Raw genomic sequence first — 20256 nt, 5'->3', positions numbered from 1 at the left:
GATCAGGGCTGTGCCCAGGGTTATGAAGTAAATGCAGCAGACCCAAGTCCTGTGTCTCAGGTTTTATCTGTGAAATAAGGGCATGATGGCGGTTCAGTAGACTTCACAGAGTTGTTCTAAGACTCAAAGGAGACCACTGTCTGTGAAAGTTCTTTTGCAAACTGTAAGGATCTACCAAGACCCTTTTACAGATCAGGATGTTGAAGCCAAAATAGGATAGTTACGGGGAAAAGAAATTACACATGGAGTCTAGAAATCTGAGCACAAATCCCAGCTCTGCCTTTCTCTTGCTGGGTGACCTTGGGTGGATGGCGTCACATCTCAGTTGTCTGACTACTGCTCAGGCATCCTCATCACACGCTCTTTTGAGGGCACTCAAGATGACGTGTGAGAGTGTGTGCACAGTGCCTGGTCCACAGGAGGCTTTTCAGAAAAGCCTCCTTGTTTGCTAGCAAAACAATAACTTCACAGGCCATACAAAAAACAAGTGGCAAAATTAGAATAAAACCCCAAATCTCCTACAGCTAAAACCTGTGCTCATCTATCATTAGAGTCTGCTGCCGTGGATGGGTAAAAATGCTTAAGCATCTCACAGTGAAGAATAAATCAATTTTCTTCCAATCAAACACACTGCAAGAAAAGCATCGGCTATTCCCAGACTGGTAGGACTGACTTGACTACCTAGAAGGGGCAAAACCAGGAAACCTGGTTTAGACAGTTATATATAACAGTCATTTGCTACTTGGTACAGTCAGTCTGCTCTACCAAGCACCCCCGCCGGTCTGACTGATGGTGACTTTTAATGAGACCCGGCCAGATGTCTCCCTACCACTGTCAAGGCCCAGCAAATGCAGGAGCATTGGGAGAGCAAGAGGAAGCCCTGCCCGGCAGGAGGCTACCTGACCATCTGCTTGTATGCCTCTTCTGCCACAGCAAATATGTGCGGGTCCATATCGCCCATGTTCTGCCCGCTGTAGGCGTGGATGATGGCGTCTCCATATATCGGCAGCTGCTTGTAAGGATTCATGGCCACCAGGATGATTCCTGAGGAAAGATGTCAGATGCAGTGATGGGATTCTTAGTGTCACCTCTTTCACCAAGTTCTTTTGAGAAACCGCAGCTCTGTCACTTATTAAATCTCCTGTGTGACTTTGGGCAGGTCACTTAATGCTCTGAATCTCAGTTCCCTGCCGAGGTCACCTACATTTCTAGGCTACTCTGAAGGTTAGATGAGACGACAGATGGCAACGCCCTAAAACTGAGAGGCTCTTACAATTCTCAGTGTAAACATAATGATAATATCACTGCCCAAAATAAGTAATAAACCTATCACATCCAATGAGAAACTCAAACACAAGCTTTATCCACATGTATTTTTCTTGGTAGTGCAATCTTAGTTTTTGTTGAAGACTCTCCCCACCTAGATACTTCGTTTTATAACAAACTCTAAGATCAGATGTGTGTACCTTTTAGATAGAAATCTGGGCAAATTTTTAGGTGTGATTACACATTTTGACAGAGTCAACATTTCTAATATAAACATAATATAAAACATAATCAGGATGCTCTAGACAACAAGCATTAAGTTTCAGTGTCATTCCTGCGCTCCTAGAATTGCTCTCCTTACCACTGTAGGTGTAAATGAGTTTGGATTCTGCAAAGCGGATTCTGAGATTGTGGAGCACAGCGGGCTCGTGGAGATAGCTGAGGGCCGTGAGGTCATTCTCACCCACAAGGATGTCAGGATTCCGAAGTGGAGGCAGAGATTCTGGATCAACGGAATAATCCAGCTCCTGTGGACAAAGATGAAATTAAAGTTCTGGAAGAAGAATTTTTTGGTGTTTCTGCTGAATCACTGTCCTCTTTCCTATCTACCCCTCTTTGGAGTGATCCCTGACACTCTAAAAAACAAATTTACGTATAGCAATGAGAAAATAATCTTCGTGGCTGACTTTTGGGAGCCAGGTGATCAAGGTATTATTGGCTGTGTGCCCTAGGGTGTGTCACTCACCTTCTCTGGCCCTCCCTTCTCTCATCTGTGAAAAGACTGGCTGGACCAGATCAGGGGTCCTCAGAGCTACAGAGGCCTCAATGAGGGGTGACAGGGAAGTTACATGGTCAGGGACCTGGGGATCCCATCCCAATTCTACCACAGGGGCTCTACTTGCATGTGGTTTAACTGCTGGTGCCATGAGAGTTTTCATTTGGAAACAGGATTCTGTTGCTAAAATGACTCAATGATCTAAGGTCCCTTGAAGCTCTAAGGTTGCCGAATCTCTGCTGGAAGTTGACATTCTTGGTGGTGAGAAGTGTCTAAAGGAGCCTGCGTGGGGTGATGGTCTCTCTGTGAGAGGCCCCCAGTGCAGGTGACTCCTGTCTGCAGCCACCTGTGTTCCCAAGGGCTGCAGGGCTGCCTATTTCTATGATTCTCAGCCCTGGGCTGAGTAACTGGCCCAGGATGGCCTCTCATCTGCTAGATTTCACCCATGTATATTCCGAAAGTAGCTGCCTGAGCAGAATGAAGGCAAGGTCAGCATGCCTTGTGGGCCTTGCAGATGTCAGAGCATTAAGGGACCTTATTACCACCTGTTCTACCTTCCTTCACTTTCACTTCACAGCTTGGGGAAGTGACTTGAGCAAGGTCACCCAGCAGGCTTGTTTCCCTTCCACCGCCCAGGCTGCCTTCCTTTCCATACCTGGTCCTGGACCAGCTGCACAAAGTGACCCAGCTGCCCCGTAGTAAGAGCCCACTCTGCAGGCCCTATGCCAAGTACTCAGCACTGGTTTTTCATCTGATCCTCAGAACTGCTTTCCAAGGAGAGCATGACAGCCCTAACTAAGAGTTAAGGAGACAGGTTCAGAGAAGTTAAGCTCCTTGTTGAAGGTCACACAGTTAATATGGGTCTGGCTGACTCTGAAGCCTGCGTCATTGATGCCTGGTCAACGCTGACAGGGGTTTGGTTTGTTGGCTGGTTGGACTGTTTTCCATAAGGAGAGCAGCTCAGGGCAATCCAGGACAACTGCGCATGGGTCCTCATAGCAGCTGCCTGCTCATTATCAATGCAATTATATTTATGGACCTGCCCCAAGCAGGACATTCTTAACCTACACACTTTCGAGAGTAAGATAAAGTGCCGCTCATACATAATTTGTACTTACCCTGAGTTTTTCCGTTATGTTTTAAATCAACAGCCTCCTTTTCCAGTTCAGCCACTGTGTGTGTGTGTGTGTCTTATGTGTGAAAGAAACAGAAGGAGAGAAAAAAACAAATAGAACAGAAAGTCTTTGGGGGAGGGGAGAAAATATGAATGTGAAGAACATGAGATCGACAGCTAGAAACAGAGGTGATATTTTCTTACATAAAGCAGGCTTTGCCCTTCATGGTATAGATAAAGGGTTAAGTTAAAAAGCAGCAGACGAATGGATAAAGAAGATGTGGAACATATATACAATGGAATATTACTCAGCCATAAAAAGAAACGAAATGGAGTTATTTGTAGTGAGGTGGGTGGACCTAGAGTCTGTCATACAGAGTGAAGTAAGTCAAAAAGAGAAAAACAAATACCGTATGCTAACACATATATATGGAATCTAAAAAAAACAAAACAAAAAAAAATGGTCATGAAGAACCTGGGGGCAAGACGGGAATAAAGACGCAGACCTACTAGAGAATGGACTTGAGGATACGGGGAGGGGGAAGGGTAAGCTGTGACAAAGTGAGAGAGTGGCATGGACATATATACACTACCAAATGTAAAATAGATAGCTAGTGGGAAGCAGCTGCATAGTACAGGGAGATCAGCTCGGTGCTTTGTGACCACCTAAAGGGGTGGGATAGGGAGGGTAGGAGGGAGACGCAAGAGGGAGGAGATATGGGGATATATGTATATGTATAGCTGATTTACCTTGTTATATAGCAGAAACTAACACACCATTGTAAGGCAATTATACTCCAATAAAGATGTTAAAAAAAAAAAAAAAAGCAGTCTGGCCACCTGCCATCTTACCTGCCTCTCCCCCTCCTCCTCTGAGCAGCTCATTCAGGGCCAGGAATGTCGCCACCTGAACACCTGCTCATATTACTAAAGCAGCAAACTGCCACTGCAGCTGCTGCCCTGAGATTTTTCTCCCCAAACCCATCTGATCCCTAATCAGAACCTTGACTGTGCACAGGAGATACTCAACAAATGCCCCCAAGGAGTTTCTGATGGGAAGGGAAAGGCTAAATGGAAATAGCAGCTTCTCTGCCTTGTCCCTTGCATTTACACATGCCCCCAGGGATTATCTCATCTGATCTCCAGCAGCCCTGTGATATGCTGTTACTAACTCCATCTGACATGTGAGGAAGCCGAGGGGCTCACTGTCACAGACTTAGTGGGATTTGAACCCAAATAGTCTGCCACAGACTGGGCAGGATTTGAACTCAGATAGTCTGATTCTAGAGGATGTGCTCTTAACTGCTATGTTTATCTCCCTTCCCAGGATCTCAGGAGATGACTCCAAATCCAGGACAGTCTGATTGGCAGTAATATGTCCTGCCTCTGCAGAGACCATTTCCATGCCTTGGAAATTCCAGCATTTTAATATTCATGTGAAATTCCCAGGACTAACTCTGACATCCAGATGGATCATGAATCCTTTGTCCAGCTCTGCATCCAGATACTTGATTCTAAAAACCTAAGGTCAGCCTAGCTATGGATCCAGTGGGATGTCATTACAGCTATGGGGGGAAAGGACGACTCATCATGGAAACTTAAAGCGGAGATAAAATCTGTAGAAACTGGTAAGCGAAAGCCATGACCAGCCTTTGAGAGGAACTCTTCACAAGCATGCTCTACCATGGGGACAACTGCCCATCCTCCTGCTCATCCTTTACCTCTCCCTTGCCACACTGGCACCACAGAGCTTCCTCATAATGTCCTACCCAGCTGGGCTTCCTATCCCCTTGTCCCATCTTCCGTCACTCCTCCAATTGCCCTGTTACACTCCCTCCTGGAGGTCCCAATTCTTACCTGTTTCTATCCATCCATAGACTGACTCTCCATTCTCCCACACCTCCCTCTCCCTTCCTGTTTTCTATCTCCCTTCTTCTATGTCTCTTCCTCTTCCCATCTTGATGTTTTCCTCCACCAGTGTATGTCCTGGGCTCAAACTACTTCCTCTCCAAGTTTCTCATCGTCACCCAGTCTCTGTGCTGAGACCCATAAAACCAAAATGGTAATCATTTTTCAGCATTCTCCCAACATTGCTGAATCCCCAGAAAGGCAGCAGAGAGCACAGACCTGTCCACTGCATCTCATTCCAGAGAGAGGCCCAGCTGACGCAGGGCACTTTATGTCTTCATTAGGGTAGTGTGGGGTGGAGGCAGGGGGGTGGGGAGGAGTACAAACACACGGGTGCATCCACAGCACCAGCTGGCCATGTTAGGTGCCCCCTCATGTGCCCCCGCCGAAGGTGCTCCCCTCCCACACACACCCTACAGTTTCTCCTTTATACATCACAGTAGTTATGATCAAAGACCCTCACCGTTCCATCCTCCAGCAGGAGACGCAGGACTTTGTCACCAACTCTATAGTCCTTCGCTATTTCGGCAGACTTCCAAACTTCTTCAGGATCAGGAATCCAAACCCTGTTGTACTGACCAACAGAATAAGAAAGGCTTAATTTCAGCACTTTAAAAGCAAAACACAAATCGTTAGATGATTAGACTCGGGGAGATTTCTTTCTGTCCACTACGTCAGTGAATTCATTAGGAATACTTTTACCTAATTTTTGCTTGTGAGGTAATTGTTAGCGTATCTGCAGTGCACCAGGCCTAGCTGCTTCATTTCACAGGTAACAGAATTCCCAAAGCCTCTTAAATACATATTGAAAAAGGAAAGCCTGGGAGTGGAAAGGAAATCTGTGAGTCTCTTAATGGGAAGATCTGAGCACTGTCTACAAGAGCTGGAGCAGAGGGATGTGGTTCACCACTGATGGACTATGGGGCTCTGGGCCAGACACTTAACTTCTTGTGCTCATTTTTCTCATCTATAAAATGGGCACAACAATACCTACTCAGTACTTTACAGGTTTGCTGGGAGGTTAAATTGGACTGAGTAGCTGACAGCACTTTGCAAAATGCTGTGGAAGTAGTGTTACAGCAGTGTTATCACAGTCTTATCACACTGGTCAGCAGCCAAGGATTCCCACCGTGGGAAATGTGGAAGTCCCGAGCTCAATGGGCCACCTGGCTCAGTGCTGATGTGCAAGTCCTTAAGCAGAACGACATTGCTATGTACTGAATTATCCTCCCAAAATTCATACGTTGAAGCCCTAACCCCCAATGTGAATATATTTGGAGATAAGGTCTTTAAGAGGTAATTAAGGTTAAATGAGGTCATAAGGCCCCGATTCGATAAGATTAGTGTCCTTATAAGAAGAGATACCAGGGAGCTTGCATGCACACTCTCTCTCCACCTGCATGCACAGAAGAAAGGCCATGGGAGTTCAGTGAGAAAACAGCTGTCTGCACCCAAGGGGAGAAGCCCTCACCAGACCAACCCTGCCAACACCTTGATCTTGGACTGCCCAGCCTCCAGAACTGTGAGAAAATAAACGTCTGTTGTTTAAGCACCCAGTCTGTGGTATATTGTTACGGCAGCTCAAGCCGACCAATACACACATCCAATATTCACACTCACACACTGGGAAGGGGGCAGGCTCACTCTCCAGAAGTCACCAGTGGCACCTGAACGCAGCTTGAGATAAACACAAAGTGACTGCCATGTCCCTATACGGCAGCTGTCACAGGGCCCCATGAGTCATTCTTCTCTCTCCTGCATGCATGCTGTCAGCATCATGCACTGACTACTCTTGCTTTCACCCAGACCCCACATTTCATATTCTCCTGTGGTCATCTATTTGTTTGTTTGTTCATTCACTCTCTTGTTCATTCATTCACCCATCCATCCATCCCATCCATCCATCCCATCCATCCATCGATCCATCCATCCATCCAACACCTGGGCACCTCCTGGGACTTTCCTGGTGACACGGTGTTTAAGAATCCACCTGCCAATGCAGGGGACGTGGGTTCGAGCCCTGGTCTGGGAAGATCCCACATGCCGAGGAGCAACTAAGCCCATGTGCCACAACCAGACTCAGGGAGAGTCTTTGTTGCACTGCCACGAAGAGTAGCCCCTGCTCGCTGCAACTAGAGAAAGCCCATGCACAGTGACGAAGACCCAACGCAACCAAAAAATAAATAAATTAATTAATTAAATTAAATAATCTAAAAAAAAAACAAACACCTGGGCATCTCTTATGTATGCGTCTGGCACAGTGCTGGATTACCAAGAAAGAAAGGCATCTCCTCTTAGTCATCATGGTCTTCCTACTACCTCAGCCAATCTCTAACATGGAGCTGCACGTGCATTATGTGTATATTTGCATCTCTCTGCTCACGTGTCGGTGGTTTCTATCAATGGGGGCACCCCTACAGGATACCCTGATGTCCTGGAACATAACCAGGACAAACGGAACAAGAATTGGGAAGCACTCACATGGAGACATGAAGCAGCACCCAGGAAAGCTCCTGAATCCAAAGGCTCAGTAGCTCGGGATCCCAGATCTAGATGAAGCCTAAGAAGCCGTGCAGGGTCTAACCTTTATTTCCCAGAGAAACTGGCCTCAGGGACTCCAAGTTCTCCAGGAGCAGAGCTGAGATGAGCACCCAGTTCAGGCTGGTGCCCACAGTGGCATCTCCTTTCCACCTCCTTACATTCACAGGCCAAAGGAATACTGGTCCTCTGGCATTGTCCCTCAATGGGACAAATGGACCTTCTGAAGGTAATTGTCGAGTGTGTAAACTCTTGTAACAGGGAATGTTTGTGCCTTTAGGAGAGAATGCTGCACTTTTTAATTAATTAATTAATTTATTTATTTAATTTATTTAGGCTGCGTCGGGTCTTCGCGCGGGCTTTCTCTAGTTGCAGCGAGCAGGGGCTACTCTTCATTGCAGCGTGCAGGTTTCTCATTGCGGTGGCTTCTCTTGTTGTGGTGCACGGGCTTAGTTGCTCCACGGCACGTGGGATCTTCCCGGCCCAGGGCTTGAACCCGTGTCGCCTGCATTGGCAGGTGGATTCTTAACCACTGTGCCACCAGGGAAGCCCAAGAATGCCACGCTTTTGCCTAAGTGCCTGCCATCCTTTTGAGTACAGTTCCTGGGCACAGAATTGGCACCAGGCATCATCCTTGACTCTGGCAATAGTCACAAACAAGACACTGCCTTTTGTGAATCTCTGCTTCTTAACAGCTGAGAGGGCAAACATCATGACCAAATGATGACCTGGACATAAGCCAGCTGAACACGTGGCTTGTGGACTGCTGGGGCCTTTCCACTGTGAGGAAATCTTCCCTTGGGTTGAGAGATCACACCTTCAGGAGTTTTCAGTTACAAAAAAATTCTGGGCAATAATTATGACATTTTACTTTTCTTCTTTATAGTTTTATGTACTTTCTATAATTTGCATATTTTACTTTTATAATCAGAATATGCCATCTTTAAAGGCAAATATCAAAATATATGTTCACAAAAAGACTTGTACATGAACGTTCATAGTAACTTTCTTCATAATGGCTAAAAACTAGAAACAGACTCTATGTCCACTAACATGAGAATAAATTAAAAAAACATAAAACTGTGGTATACTCATACAATGGAATACTACTTACCAATAAAAAGAATCAACTGCTGATACAAGCAAGAACATGAATGAATCTCCAAAGTATTAGGCTGAGTTAAAGAAGCTGTACACAAACGAGTACATTCTGTATGAGTCCTTTAAATGAAGTACTAGAACAGGTAAAACAAATACAATGCGGTGAAAAGAATCAGAACAGTAGTTGCCTCTGGGGGTAGGTGGGTCTGGGGAGGGAATCTTGTGGGGCGATGGCAACATTCTATACCTTGAAGGGGTCTGGGTTACACAGGTGGTAAGCCCTTTTTCAAACATCAGAGAACGCACGCTTAAGATATGTACCTTTCATTGTCTGGAAATTTTACAAAAAGAACTAAACAACTATGGAACTCAACAATACGCATACTAATATTTAGGAGGACATGTATTGATGTATGCAATTACCCTAAAACGCTTCAAAAAATAAGATGGGCTGAGGACTGAAGTATAAAAAGATGGATAGACATGTGATATAACAAATATGGTAAAATATTCATGCTAGAATCTAGGTGGTGGGACAGATACTCACCGTAAAATTTTTTCAACTTTTTTGTATACTTTAAATTTTCATAATAAGATGTTGAAGGAAATAAGGAATAAGTATAAAACAAAGTTTGGGGTGCCAGGACTAGACTAGGACAAAGTTGGTTGAGGAGCACATTTATTAATCTACTAGTTAATATAAGCTGCCTCACTTATCGAACAAAAAATGTATGTTTATCATTGGTTGAATATCAATCATGACTCCCTAAGTTATTTGGGTTTGCTTTAATTCTTGACAGCTAGCTAAGAGCAGAAGTTTGCTGAAATGTGGCACGGGATGAGTGATACTTGTGAGAGAGAGAGGGAGGGAAAGGGAAAGAGAGAGAAAATGGAAGAATGACCTGGCGGGCAATGACACACACTCAGAGACACACGCCCATGCAAACAGGTGGAGAGAAGCCTCACAAGCACACAGACACACACACCCACACTCCACACATACTTGTTGCCATGGGCTACTATTTTCCATGTCAGGTCTGCTCTTGAAAGTATTTGTTGCAAACCTCATAAAGCTGAAATCATTAATACTTTTTTATAGGATAATATTTTTATGATAATTGGGAATATCCCATTTATCAAGAATTGGCCACTACAGAATTTTATAGCTGAAAGGGTCCCAGGAGATTGTCTACTCTCCAAGCTGTCAAAGTTCTTGGCAAAGCTTGCTTCAAATGAAATGGTGGTAGCCCACCATGTTCTGCAGCTGAGGTCCCTCAGGCCCTTCCATGGAAACCTGAGGCTCTGAGAAGTGATGCAAGTCACTAAGCTAACCCAAGGCCTTTGTTTTCCTGATCCCCAAACTCAAGCCCAGAGAGGTCAATAACTCACCAAACACCACACAGAGAATCTCAAAGGCCAGGACTCCACAGAGCCAGAGCTTGGGACTCCTTCTTTGAACTACTTGTTAATTAAATGAGTCTGGCTCTGAAAATAATCCTGAACTCTCAACTGCAGCCATCTACTTGAGAGTGCACAGGCTAGTCTGTTTCAGCTAAAAGTAGCCTTAAATGCATTAGGACGTATGGAACCAAGAGGCTGCTTCTCTTCTGGCGTGAACACAAATAGCTTCCTCAGCCCCGGATTCCCCAGGCTGCGCACACCCCGCCAGTCCTGATGCCTCTGTCGGCAAGGCCGTCGGCCGTTTAGGGCCCCCGCAGCTGAGACCCAGCCTGGTAAGTAAACACGCCCAAGTTTACCTGGTTCCACATCAGTTACACCCATTCGGTCCCTCCCTTCTGCCTCACATTCCTCAACCCACAAGGCAATGCTTCAAACCGGAGAGAGAGCTAACTGCAGTGTCTGGACAAACGACATGACCAGCTCCCATAGGACCTCCCCAGGGTGGCTCCTTCCTGTGGGGCAGGATCCTCCTGACTCAGGTCGCTTGCCAAGCCCTCCGGGGGCCGCCTGCCGCAGGGCCAGGAGGGCAGCGAGGCCTGCCGCCCACGCCTGTCCTGGGAATCTTCCCCTGTGGGGGGACATCATGGTGCATCCACGTCCGGGGAGATCATGGTGCATCCACGTCCGGGCAGGCTCGGGAATGAGGCAAAGGCTTCAGGAGGAAGGGACACGTCCTCAGGAACAGGCCAAATCCGCCCACCCCACATGCTCAGATATGACGAGTGGCATCTTCTCATGTCTCCCGCCTATTTGAGGGGTCTACCGGCATCAGCCACAGAAACGGCTTGGAGACTTTACGTGGCGTATGGGACGACAGGGGTTTTCTCCTAGCCACTCTCGGGCCTGGAAGGGGGTCTCCACGTTCTCGGTCAGCCAGGCCAGAGCAGCGACACCACGCTCCCTCTCTCCTCTTCACTCGTTCCTGCAGGCCTTCCCAGCTCCCCAGCCTCCTCCCGTGTCTCCCAAGATCCCTCCCGGCCTCCCCTCATGACAGGCTGTTTCTGGAGACTTTCACCCATTCCCACAGCTTCCACGACTGCCCTGGCACCTGGGCACCACTGAGGCCTCCAGCCCAGATCTCTCAGTGGGTCTAGACCACGTTTCCAACTGTCTCCCAGACGTCAGCCCCGAAATGTCCTCTGACACTCACAAATCCCAAGCTTGAGTGATCATTACGCCTGCCCCACACTCAATCTTCCTCTTCAGTTCCCTTGCCTGTCAACTCAGAAACCTGGGACAGCACTGGACACCCTCTCCCTCCTTCCCTTAGCCCCCAACAATCAGATGGTTATCAGGTGCTAGGACGCCTATATCTAAAACAGGTCCCACCTGTCTGCCCCATCCACCCCCAATGCCATGGCCATCAATCAGCTCCCCCCATGCTGCTCCCACCAATCTTCTCTTGATGGGTACCACAACCTGCTGAGTGCTTCCTCAACCAGGCTGAGTACCGGTTTCTGTGGATAGACAGATTCCTCTACCCGCACCTGAATCAGAATTTCCGTGGATGGGGCCCAGCAAGATGAAAGTTCCCCCTGATGGATTCTGATGAACATCCAGGCCTGGGAACCACAGTCCTAGCCAGTTTTCCTACTCAGGCCTCACCTTCTTTTCAATCCATCCTCTGCCTGCTGCTACCCAAACCACTAGCAGTTTCTAGAACATGCCAAGCTCTTCCTGGCTCTCTGCTATGCACTTCTGTTCCTTCCACCCCCAGTGCCATCCCTCCTCTCCCCATCTGTGAGCAAACTGCTCTGAGCAGTCAAGAGTCAGCTCAAGATTCCCACCTGCGGTGCTCTCCCCACCACCCTCCACCCCAGGCAGGGAATGCTTCCTCTTTAGCGCGCTCTCTGCTCCCTCCCCAGGTTTCAGGTGGCTTCCCATCTCCCCCACTAGCATGTGAGCGTCAAGAGCCTTGTCTTTGTGCCCTGGAACTCAATACAATGATTTCCCCAGGGCTAGCACTCCATAAAAACATCTACAGAACAAAAACTCAAATTCCAAGTAGTTTGCACCAATAAACTTGGTATTTTAGTCTTTATGTCCCTTTTTTACTCTTTTGAACTCTCCATATATAGTACAATAGAAAAATCTAATTTTCCAGGGTGGTTAATCACATATAGAAATCTAAAAGCTGCTTAGAATAGCTAAGTGGAAAGTTATTAAACTGAGCTTTGACCTTATTTTAGACAGAGGCCCTGGACTGCATTTCTCTTGACCTTGCATATCTGAGTTTCAGCAGAATTTCTGTGAAGATGTCTTGTGAGCTCCTCAAGCACAAGGAAGAGAAAGAAATGGGTGAAGGATAATATGATTTGTGAATCTGTGGCTAAAACCTGAGTTCTGGTTAATTAGAAAGGTCTTTAGAGGCATGCTATACAGCTCTACTGCCTCACCCTCCATTCATCACTTTCACCAGTATCTTAGATAAAAAAGCAGAACACGTGTATCAAATATGCAGATAAAATGATTAGCTAAAGATGATCAAGATACAAAAAGGTTTTAAAAAAGGTTCAAAAAGGTTTTGACAAGCTGCAGAACATTAAACACTAAACAACAAGATGGAAAATTTAATAGGAATAAATGTAAAGTCCAACAGTTAGGTGCCAAAAATTAACTGTATTGCAATAGCATCAATATAAAAAACAACTAACTTTTATTAAGCATTGTGTGTCAGATATTGTGCTAAGGATTTTACACAGGTAATTGAATCCTTACAATGACTGGTAAAACTTAAATCCATTCTACGGGTGTGGAAACTCAAGAGAAATTAAGTAACTTGCTCAATGTCACCCAGTTAGCAGAACCAAGACTTAACCCCAGCCACCGTGCATGTGCATTCCAGGGGCAACATGTAGCAGCTCTGCTTAAAACAAACAGAACACTGACTTAATGCTCGCCTGCACTGAGGGCAGCTCACAGGAGGCTGCAGCCCCACGGGTTCCACGGTACTCTGGCTGAGCAGACCAGATCTAGAGAATAGTGCCACAAAGATGGGCATCAAGGAATTGAAATTCACCCAGAGGATGGTGGCCTTGATGGTGAAGCATCTGGAATGATGCTGTAAGAGAAAAAGTTGGTGGTATCGTCACTCTCCTCAAGCTCTCAGTCCCGCCCACAGCTCATTCTAAAGAGCTCCATGTCTTCCAACTCCTGCCACCCAGCCTCAGGTCCACCATTACCTTCTGAAGCTACTCCATGCCTGGTGCCTTTCTTACATCTTCAGATTCCAGTCCTCCACCAGTTCCATCCCTTCAGCCTGTGACCATGCCCAGGTGTCCCCTCTCTCCCTCACAGTTCTACTAAAAGAGAAGCAATGCCAAGGACCTCCTGGTGGCCAAATCTAATGACACTTCCTCAGCCTTCATCCTCCTTGACTTCTCAGCAGCTACAGAACTGACTGCTGAATTGTTATTGATACACATGGTCTTCTTACTTTGCATATTTTATATGTTTATGATCACAGAGCAGATGCATTTTTGTGCCGTCATTTTCCACGTAACATAAACATTTTCCCATGTTGTTATGAACTCTTCACAGTAGCATTTTTAATGGCCTCATACTATTCTATTCTTCTATCTATAATTCACGTAACTCTAGCCCTCTTCCTGGACATTGGGGTTGGTTCCATTTTAGTTATTAGAAGGAATAATCTGATAAATAACCAGATGTCAGAGGAGGCAGCTATGAAATGAATGGACTTTCCAAAAATCCTGTGTGTTGGGGGAAAGGTCAGATCCCTTGAAGAGAAGGAAGATGATAAGGTCGTTGAATAAGGTGGTGAGAGTAGGAGGTATTAAGAAGATAGGTTTTTAATCCCAGCTCCATCGCTTCTATGTAACCTTAGGCAACTTACTTAACCTGAGCCATTTGTAAAAATGGGATAGCAATAACTAACACATGGCATTGTTTATTCAGATTAAATGAAAGACGTTCTGAGGATAAAGTTCACAGAGTTCTGAGGATGGCATCTGGCACATAAGAAGTACTCAATGACTATAAGATAAAAGTAACTATCATCAACATTCATCATCGTCATGACCATAGCTCTTTCTGAAAGCAAAAAAACTCATTCATTCATGCATGCACACATCAAACATTTACTGAGTCCCTACTGCTCCCTGTTCTCTAGAAACCCTTGGTCAATAGGGGAGACAGAGTTAAGGAGCTGTTACAAGTCATCATGAAAAGTGCCTGGATGGAGGGGCTGGCTGCAAAGATTTCTCAGAAGGGGCACTGCTCAGCAATGTGACTGACAAGGGGTTAATCTCCAAAATACAAAAGCAGCTCATACAACTCAATATAAAACAAACAAACAACCTAATCAAAAAATGGGCAGAAGACCTCAATAGACATTTCTCCAAAGAAGACACACCGATGGCCAATGGGCACACGAAAAGATGCTCGACGTTGCTAATTACTAGCAATTAATTAATAATTATTAATTAATTATTAGAGAAATGCAAATCAAAACCATAATGAGGTATCACCTCATACTGACCAGAATGGCTGTCATCTAAAAGTCTACAACTGGGACTTCCCTGGTGGCACGGTGGTTAAGAACCCACCTGCCAATGCAGGGGACATGGGTTCGAGCCCTGGTCCAGGAAGATCCCACATGCCGCAGAGCAACTAAGGCCATGCGCCACAACTACTGAAGCCCACATGCCTATATATATATATACATATATATATATCTATATATACATACATCACACACAAAATGGACTGTGTATATATAGATATATATATATTACTCAGCAGTAAAAAAGAATGAAATATTGCCATTTGCAGCAACATGGATGGACCTAGAGAATATCATAGTAAGTCAGAGAAAGACAAATATTATATATCATTTATATGTAGAATATAAAAAATAATACAAATGAATCTATATACAAAACAGAAATAGACTCACATAGTAAACAAACTTATGGTTACAAAGGGGAAAAGGAGCGGCGGAGGGAGAGATAAATTAAGAGTATGGGATTAACAAACTACTATACATAAGATAGACAAGCAAAAAGGATTTACTGTATAACACAGGGAACTGTATTCAATATCTTGTATTAACCTATCATGGAAAATAATATGAATAACTTTGCTGTATACCTGAAACTAAAACAATATTGTAAATCAACTATACTTTGATTAAAAAAATAGGAAAGAAGAAGAGGCACTGCTCAAACTGAATTCGAAAGGTGCAGGCACCGGTGAGCAGAACAGACAGAGTGGTGACACTGCGGGAATGCATTGCAGGATGGCCAGAAGTTGGGCAGAGGGTGAGCCAAGGTAGGAGCTGGCAGGCAGCAGGGGAAGATGCAGAGGCGGGGCCTTGTGGCTGGTCAGTGAGTCTGAAAGTGACAGGGGCCTCCAGAGGGGCTCAATAAGAGGATGGCCAGACCGGTTTTTCTGAGAGATTTCAAACAGTGGAACTGCTGAACAGCAAATGCTCTGAACATTTCTAAGGCACGTTGCCAAAGAGCTTCTGAAAAGGGGTGGGTCGTTTTACACTTCAACTGGCAGCAACTACTCTCAACACACTTCCTCCCGAGAGTCCCCTTTCTCAGAACCTCTCTTCCTGTGGTTCCCGTGCCAGGCCTCCCGTGTCCCCCTCCCTGGGATGGCTCCATCTGCGGCCCCTCTGCCTCCTCTCCTCCCTGAACAGATGCATCCCCAGGGTCCTGTCTGGGCCCTCTTCTCTCCCTTGATGAGGCCCTCATGCCTGGGCTTCAACTACCACCTCTGGGGAAAACTCCTGGCCCATCTTCTACACCAACCTCCAACCACCCAGGGCACTCTCCCTTGGAAGCCCCCTCACCACATCAACCCCCGCAGGTACAAACCTTGCCTCATGACTTCCCTAACGTCTCCTCCTCCTGAAGTCCCTGCGTCCACAGCACCAGCCTGCTTCGATCTTTCAGACTCTAACCTCATGTCAGCCTTGGCTCAGCCCTCCCCCTCACACGTCCCAGTGCCGTCTCCCATTCTCACCTACCTCTCCATGCTCTCTGCACGCTCCTTCCATCCTCCATGTCTAACACTGCAGCCCTAATTTTTTTCCCGTGCACTTAGGATGACCTGAGAATTCAGCTACCTGACTCCAGCCTCTCTCCCGTGGGCACAGAGTCTCATGGTCACTGCTGGCATATCTGACATACACCACCCTGGATCCTGTCATCCCCATTCAAAATCTTCAATGGAATATAAAGCCCTGACCTAACTCTTTGGCTGCCATGACTCTCCCCTGCTAAGCCCCATCTCCCAGCAGGCTCCTCCATGCCTTCCAGGCCTCAGCAGATTGAATTACTTGACATTTCTCATTTCTCACTAATCAGAAAACTCCCTGAGGCAAGACTAATCATTTAAATGTTCTTTTTCTAACCTTCCCCAAGCATAATGTTTTATATACAAAAAGTGCTAAACAAATGTTCTATGGGAGATAATATGCCTGTCTTCAATGCAGGAAGGGAAATTAGTCAGGGGCCAGGCAGGTAACAGCAGTGTAAAGTGGGTGAGTGGGGCAGCAGGCAGATCATAGGGTGGGTCTGGATGTCACACAGGAACTGGCTGCCACACACGGATCCCTGAATGGACAGCCCACCCATCACCCTGCTACAAGGTGACTACTTGCCTCTGAGTGCAGCAATGGGTTTCAGGTTGTTTTAAAACATTATGCAGCCAAGATTGTGCAGGGAAACAGAGCACTCCTGGGGGTTCACTGTGGCCAAGGTTCCCCCGTCACAAACTTTGACTTAGACTAATTGGCTAGATCTGCAGACTCGGGAGTGTGGGAGGGAGTGGTAGGGAAGCAAGGGAGAGAGCTTAAGATTTTTGTCTCAGTTTGAGGAAGAACTCTTTAACAAAGAAGTTCTCTAAAACCTAAACAGGCAGCTACACAAATGGGGGAGCTTCCCACCTCTGGAACTGACAAAGTGGAGGCTGACTGGCCACTGGGAAGGGAGGTGCCTGGACACAGGCGCTTACTTGGACACAAAGTGGGAAGAGACGGTCATCAAGGCTTCTTCTGGCTCTGCGATTCTCAGAGTCTTTCTCCATCCAAGCTCACCTCTAGAAAACTCTTCCTTATTAGTTTTCCTACATTGTGCCTGGTACCTAGTTGGTATTTAATAAATATTTGTGGCATGAGTCACTTGATGATAGGGGTATTCACACCTGTGTATTTTTGCTTCAGGAAAAATTGTTACTTAGAATGGATTAATCAGCATTTTCCTCCGACCTCCAAAGTATCTTCCAAGAATAGTTTTTTTCAAGAATTTTTTTTTTATCTCCAGTAAGCTGAAGATCTAAGAAGCATTGCTGGATATATGATGTCTCACATTCTCACTGGTAAAACTATTCTAACACTGCCATTTAGAACTCTAGTTAATAGAGGGGGAAATACGGTTTGGTTAATTTGTATTTGTACTGTTAACTAATTAAACAAAGTAGAAGAAAAAAAGCTTGCTTAAACCATTGAAACAAATTATTTACAGCCATCGTTTATATCTACAACAAAAGTGTCTCTTTAATATAAAGCTAGGGCACTTGTCAGGGGAAATGGATGAATTCTAGTCTCATCTCTCTGAATACTGGGTACCATAGATTTCCCCCACTGGGGTACAGGAGTATCTGGCTTTATGGCTATTCGAATGGATTTTTTCCAACACTTTCACACTTTTTATCCAAATAATTAACCAAGCTCATCTCAGAAGGTTCTGGGCACCATGTGGGAATGCTGGCCTTCCCAGAGAAGGGGTGGAGCCCTCGTTTGCGGGAAGAGGAGGTTTCAGAGGAATGCTCTAGAGTGATTCCCGGACTCGGGGTGTACGTGAAAGGTTTTTTTTGTAAGCTGTAAAGCACCTTATAAATGTGAGTAAAGAGCCTGTGACTGCAGTGTCAGGATCCCTGGATTCCCAGGAGCCCTCAAGTTCTCCCACACTCCCAGGCACCCGCAGCTTCAGGCACCAGATGAACTTAAGTGCACGTACAGGTATTTTGAAGACTCGGGAATTCTAGAAAGCATCCTAAATACTGCTGTCCGAGCTCCTGTGCCGAGTTGTTCAAGGGGGAAGATTACAGATGCTATTATTCGCCCGTGTCTGAGGTTTCTGAGTTTCCGTGGGCAAGTCTGATTCCCTCTGAGGCTCAGGAGGAGGAGCCGAGAGGCGCGGGAGAAGGGACGGACCCGCAACTCCTGGACACCGGGAAGCTCGGGTCCTGCCGCAAAAGCAGCCCCTAGCACTCGGTCTTCCCATCCCGAGAGGACCCAGGCTCCCAGGGGGCGCCTTCCCCACGGATAGGGACCCGAGCTCTCGGCGGGGCGGGGGGTACGACGCTCGCCGGACCCCCACTGTCTCCGCGGCCCCTCCCCGCGGCGAGCGCGCCAGGTGCACAGGTGTGGCCCGGGCGCCAGGTACAGTCAGCACTAGCTCCCGGCCGCTTCCCTCCCGCGCGCCTTCCCTTAGGTCGGGCCACCCTGCCTACCTGCGTGTACAGCTCGGCCACCGCCATGGGCGCGAGAGGACAGCTCGAGGGCTGCGGAGGTGCAAGGCTCGGGGGCTGGGCCGGCGGCTCTGTGGCCCCGGGGCAGGTAACCGTCGCTGCGGGCCCCGCAAATCAGCGCTGAGCCATCTTGCGGAAGAAGTTTTCCATAAACCGACTAACTTTGCCGAGGGCTGGCGGCCCCGGAGGAGAGAAGTCGCGGATTGGTCCTTCCCGGCCCGTGGCGAGGCCTCGCTGTGATTGGCGGGGCGGGGGCTGCGGGCGCGACGCCCCTCCTCCGGGCGGGTGCCCGCGGCAAAGTGGGTCCACCTGGCGGGGGCCGAGCGCTCAGCCAAGAACCCGCGGGGCAGGGGATTCGCTGGCTCTCGAGGGAGGAAGCAGGTGTGTTCTGAGGCGTTCCCGACCCAAGTTTTAGCTCCCTTAGGTCTCAACGTGCTTATTGGAAAGAGCAGAGGATATAACCATTTGCATAGAAAATACAAGAGACTCAACCACTAGAACTTGTTAAAGAGTTCAGCCAAGTGACTATATTCAAAATTGGATTTTAAAGTGAATAAGTTTCCTTTGTATGAGCAATGACCGGTTAGAAAACAAGATATTTGAAATATAAACGAAACTATAAAGTGTTAACTAACAAAAATGCACTTGGCCTTTGTGGAGAAATGTTTGAATTTCTCTTCAAGGGTATAAAAGAAGGCCCGAATAAATGGGGAAATGTGCTATTCTCATGGCTGGGAATATTTAACATTGTACAGGTGTCAATTGTACCCAAATTAATATATAAGCCTAATGCAACTGGAATCAAAATCCTAGCAGGGGGACTTCCCTGGTGGCACAGTGGTTGGGAATCCGCCTGCCAGTGCAGGCGACATAGGTTCGAGCCCTGGTCCGGGAAGATCCCACATGGGGCAGAGCAACTAAGCCCGTGGGCCACAACTACTGAGCCTGCACTCTAGAGCCCGTGAGCCACAACTACTGAGCCTGCGTGCCACAACTACTGAAACCTGTGTGCCTAGAGCCCATGCTCCCAGAGCCCATGCTCCCCAACAAAGAGAAGCCACCGCAATGAGAAGCCTGCACACCGCAACGAAGAGTAGCACTGGCTCACCGCACCTAGAGATAGCCCGCGCACAGCAACAAAGACCCAACGCAGCCAAAAAATAAATTAAATAAATTTAAAAAAAATCCTAGCAGGACTTTTACAGAATTGTAAAGTGATTTTATATTTTTTAAGGAATAATAAAAGTCCGTGTATAATTAAGACAATGCTCAAAACAAAGAAGAGATTAGCCCTACCGTGTATTAAGGGATATCACGAAGCCATGGTCATTAAAACAGTGTGACACCGGCATGAGAATGGATAAATGAATAATGGAACAGAATGGAGTCCACCAACAGGACCCTGCGTTATATAGTGGCCTGGAGAACCAGAGGAGGAAGGGAAAGATTATTTAATAGAAGGGCTGTTATATGAAAAAAATAAAAAAAAAAAGCAAGTGCGTGGCAAACAGTACATTCAAAAATAACCTCTAGATGGATTCATGATTAAAACTTAAAATGAGGAAATTACTAGAAAAAATATAGGGGT

General features: G+C 46.6%; 1 protein-coding gene across 4 annotated transcripts in view; it reads right to left on the bottom strand.

The window, feature by feature from the left end:
- MYO5C (myosin VC) overlaps positions 1 to 18820 on the bottom strand; it is a 113058-nt gene extending 94238 nt beyond the window's left edge. For all 4 annotated transcript variants that reach the window (XR_005018751.1, XM_036843419.1, XM_036843420.1 and 1 more), the window contains exons 1-4: positions 18651 to 18820; positions 5527 to 5637; positions 1628 to 1793; positions 900 to 1044 (exon numbers count right to left, since the gene is read on the bottom strand). Coding sequence is in view for 3 of the 4 variants with exons in the window: in XM_036843419.1 (XP_036699314.1) it covers positions 900 to 1044; positions 1628 to 1793; positions 5527 to 5637; positions 18651 to 18677 (449 nt within the window). In the remaining variant the exon portion in view is untranslated. The remainder of the gene's footprint in view (positions 1 to 899; positions 1045 to 1627; positions 1794 to 5526; positions 5638 to 18650) is intronic.
- Positions 18821 to 20256: the final 1436 nt, after the last annotated feature.

The sequence above is a fragment of the Balaenoptera musculus genome, chromosome 2 (assembly GCF_009873245.2).
Source record: "Balaenoptera musculus isolate JJ_BM4_2016_0621 chromosome 2, mBalMus1.pri.v3, whole genome shotgun sequence".
Taxonomy (NCBI): Eukaryota; Metazoa; Chordata; class Mammalia; order Artiodactyla; family Balaenopteridae; genus Balaenoptera; species Balaenoptera musculus.
This window is presented reverse-complemented; position numbering and strand designations above follow the sequence as displayed.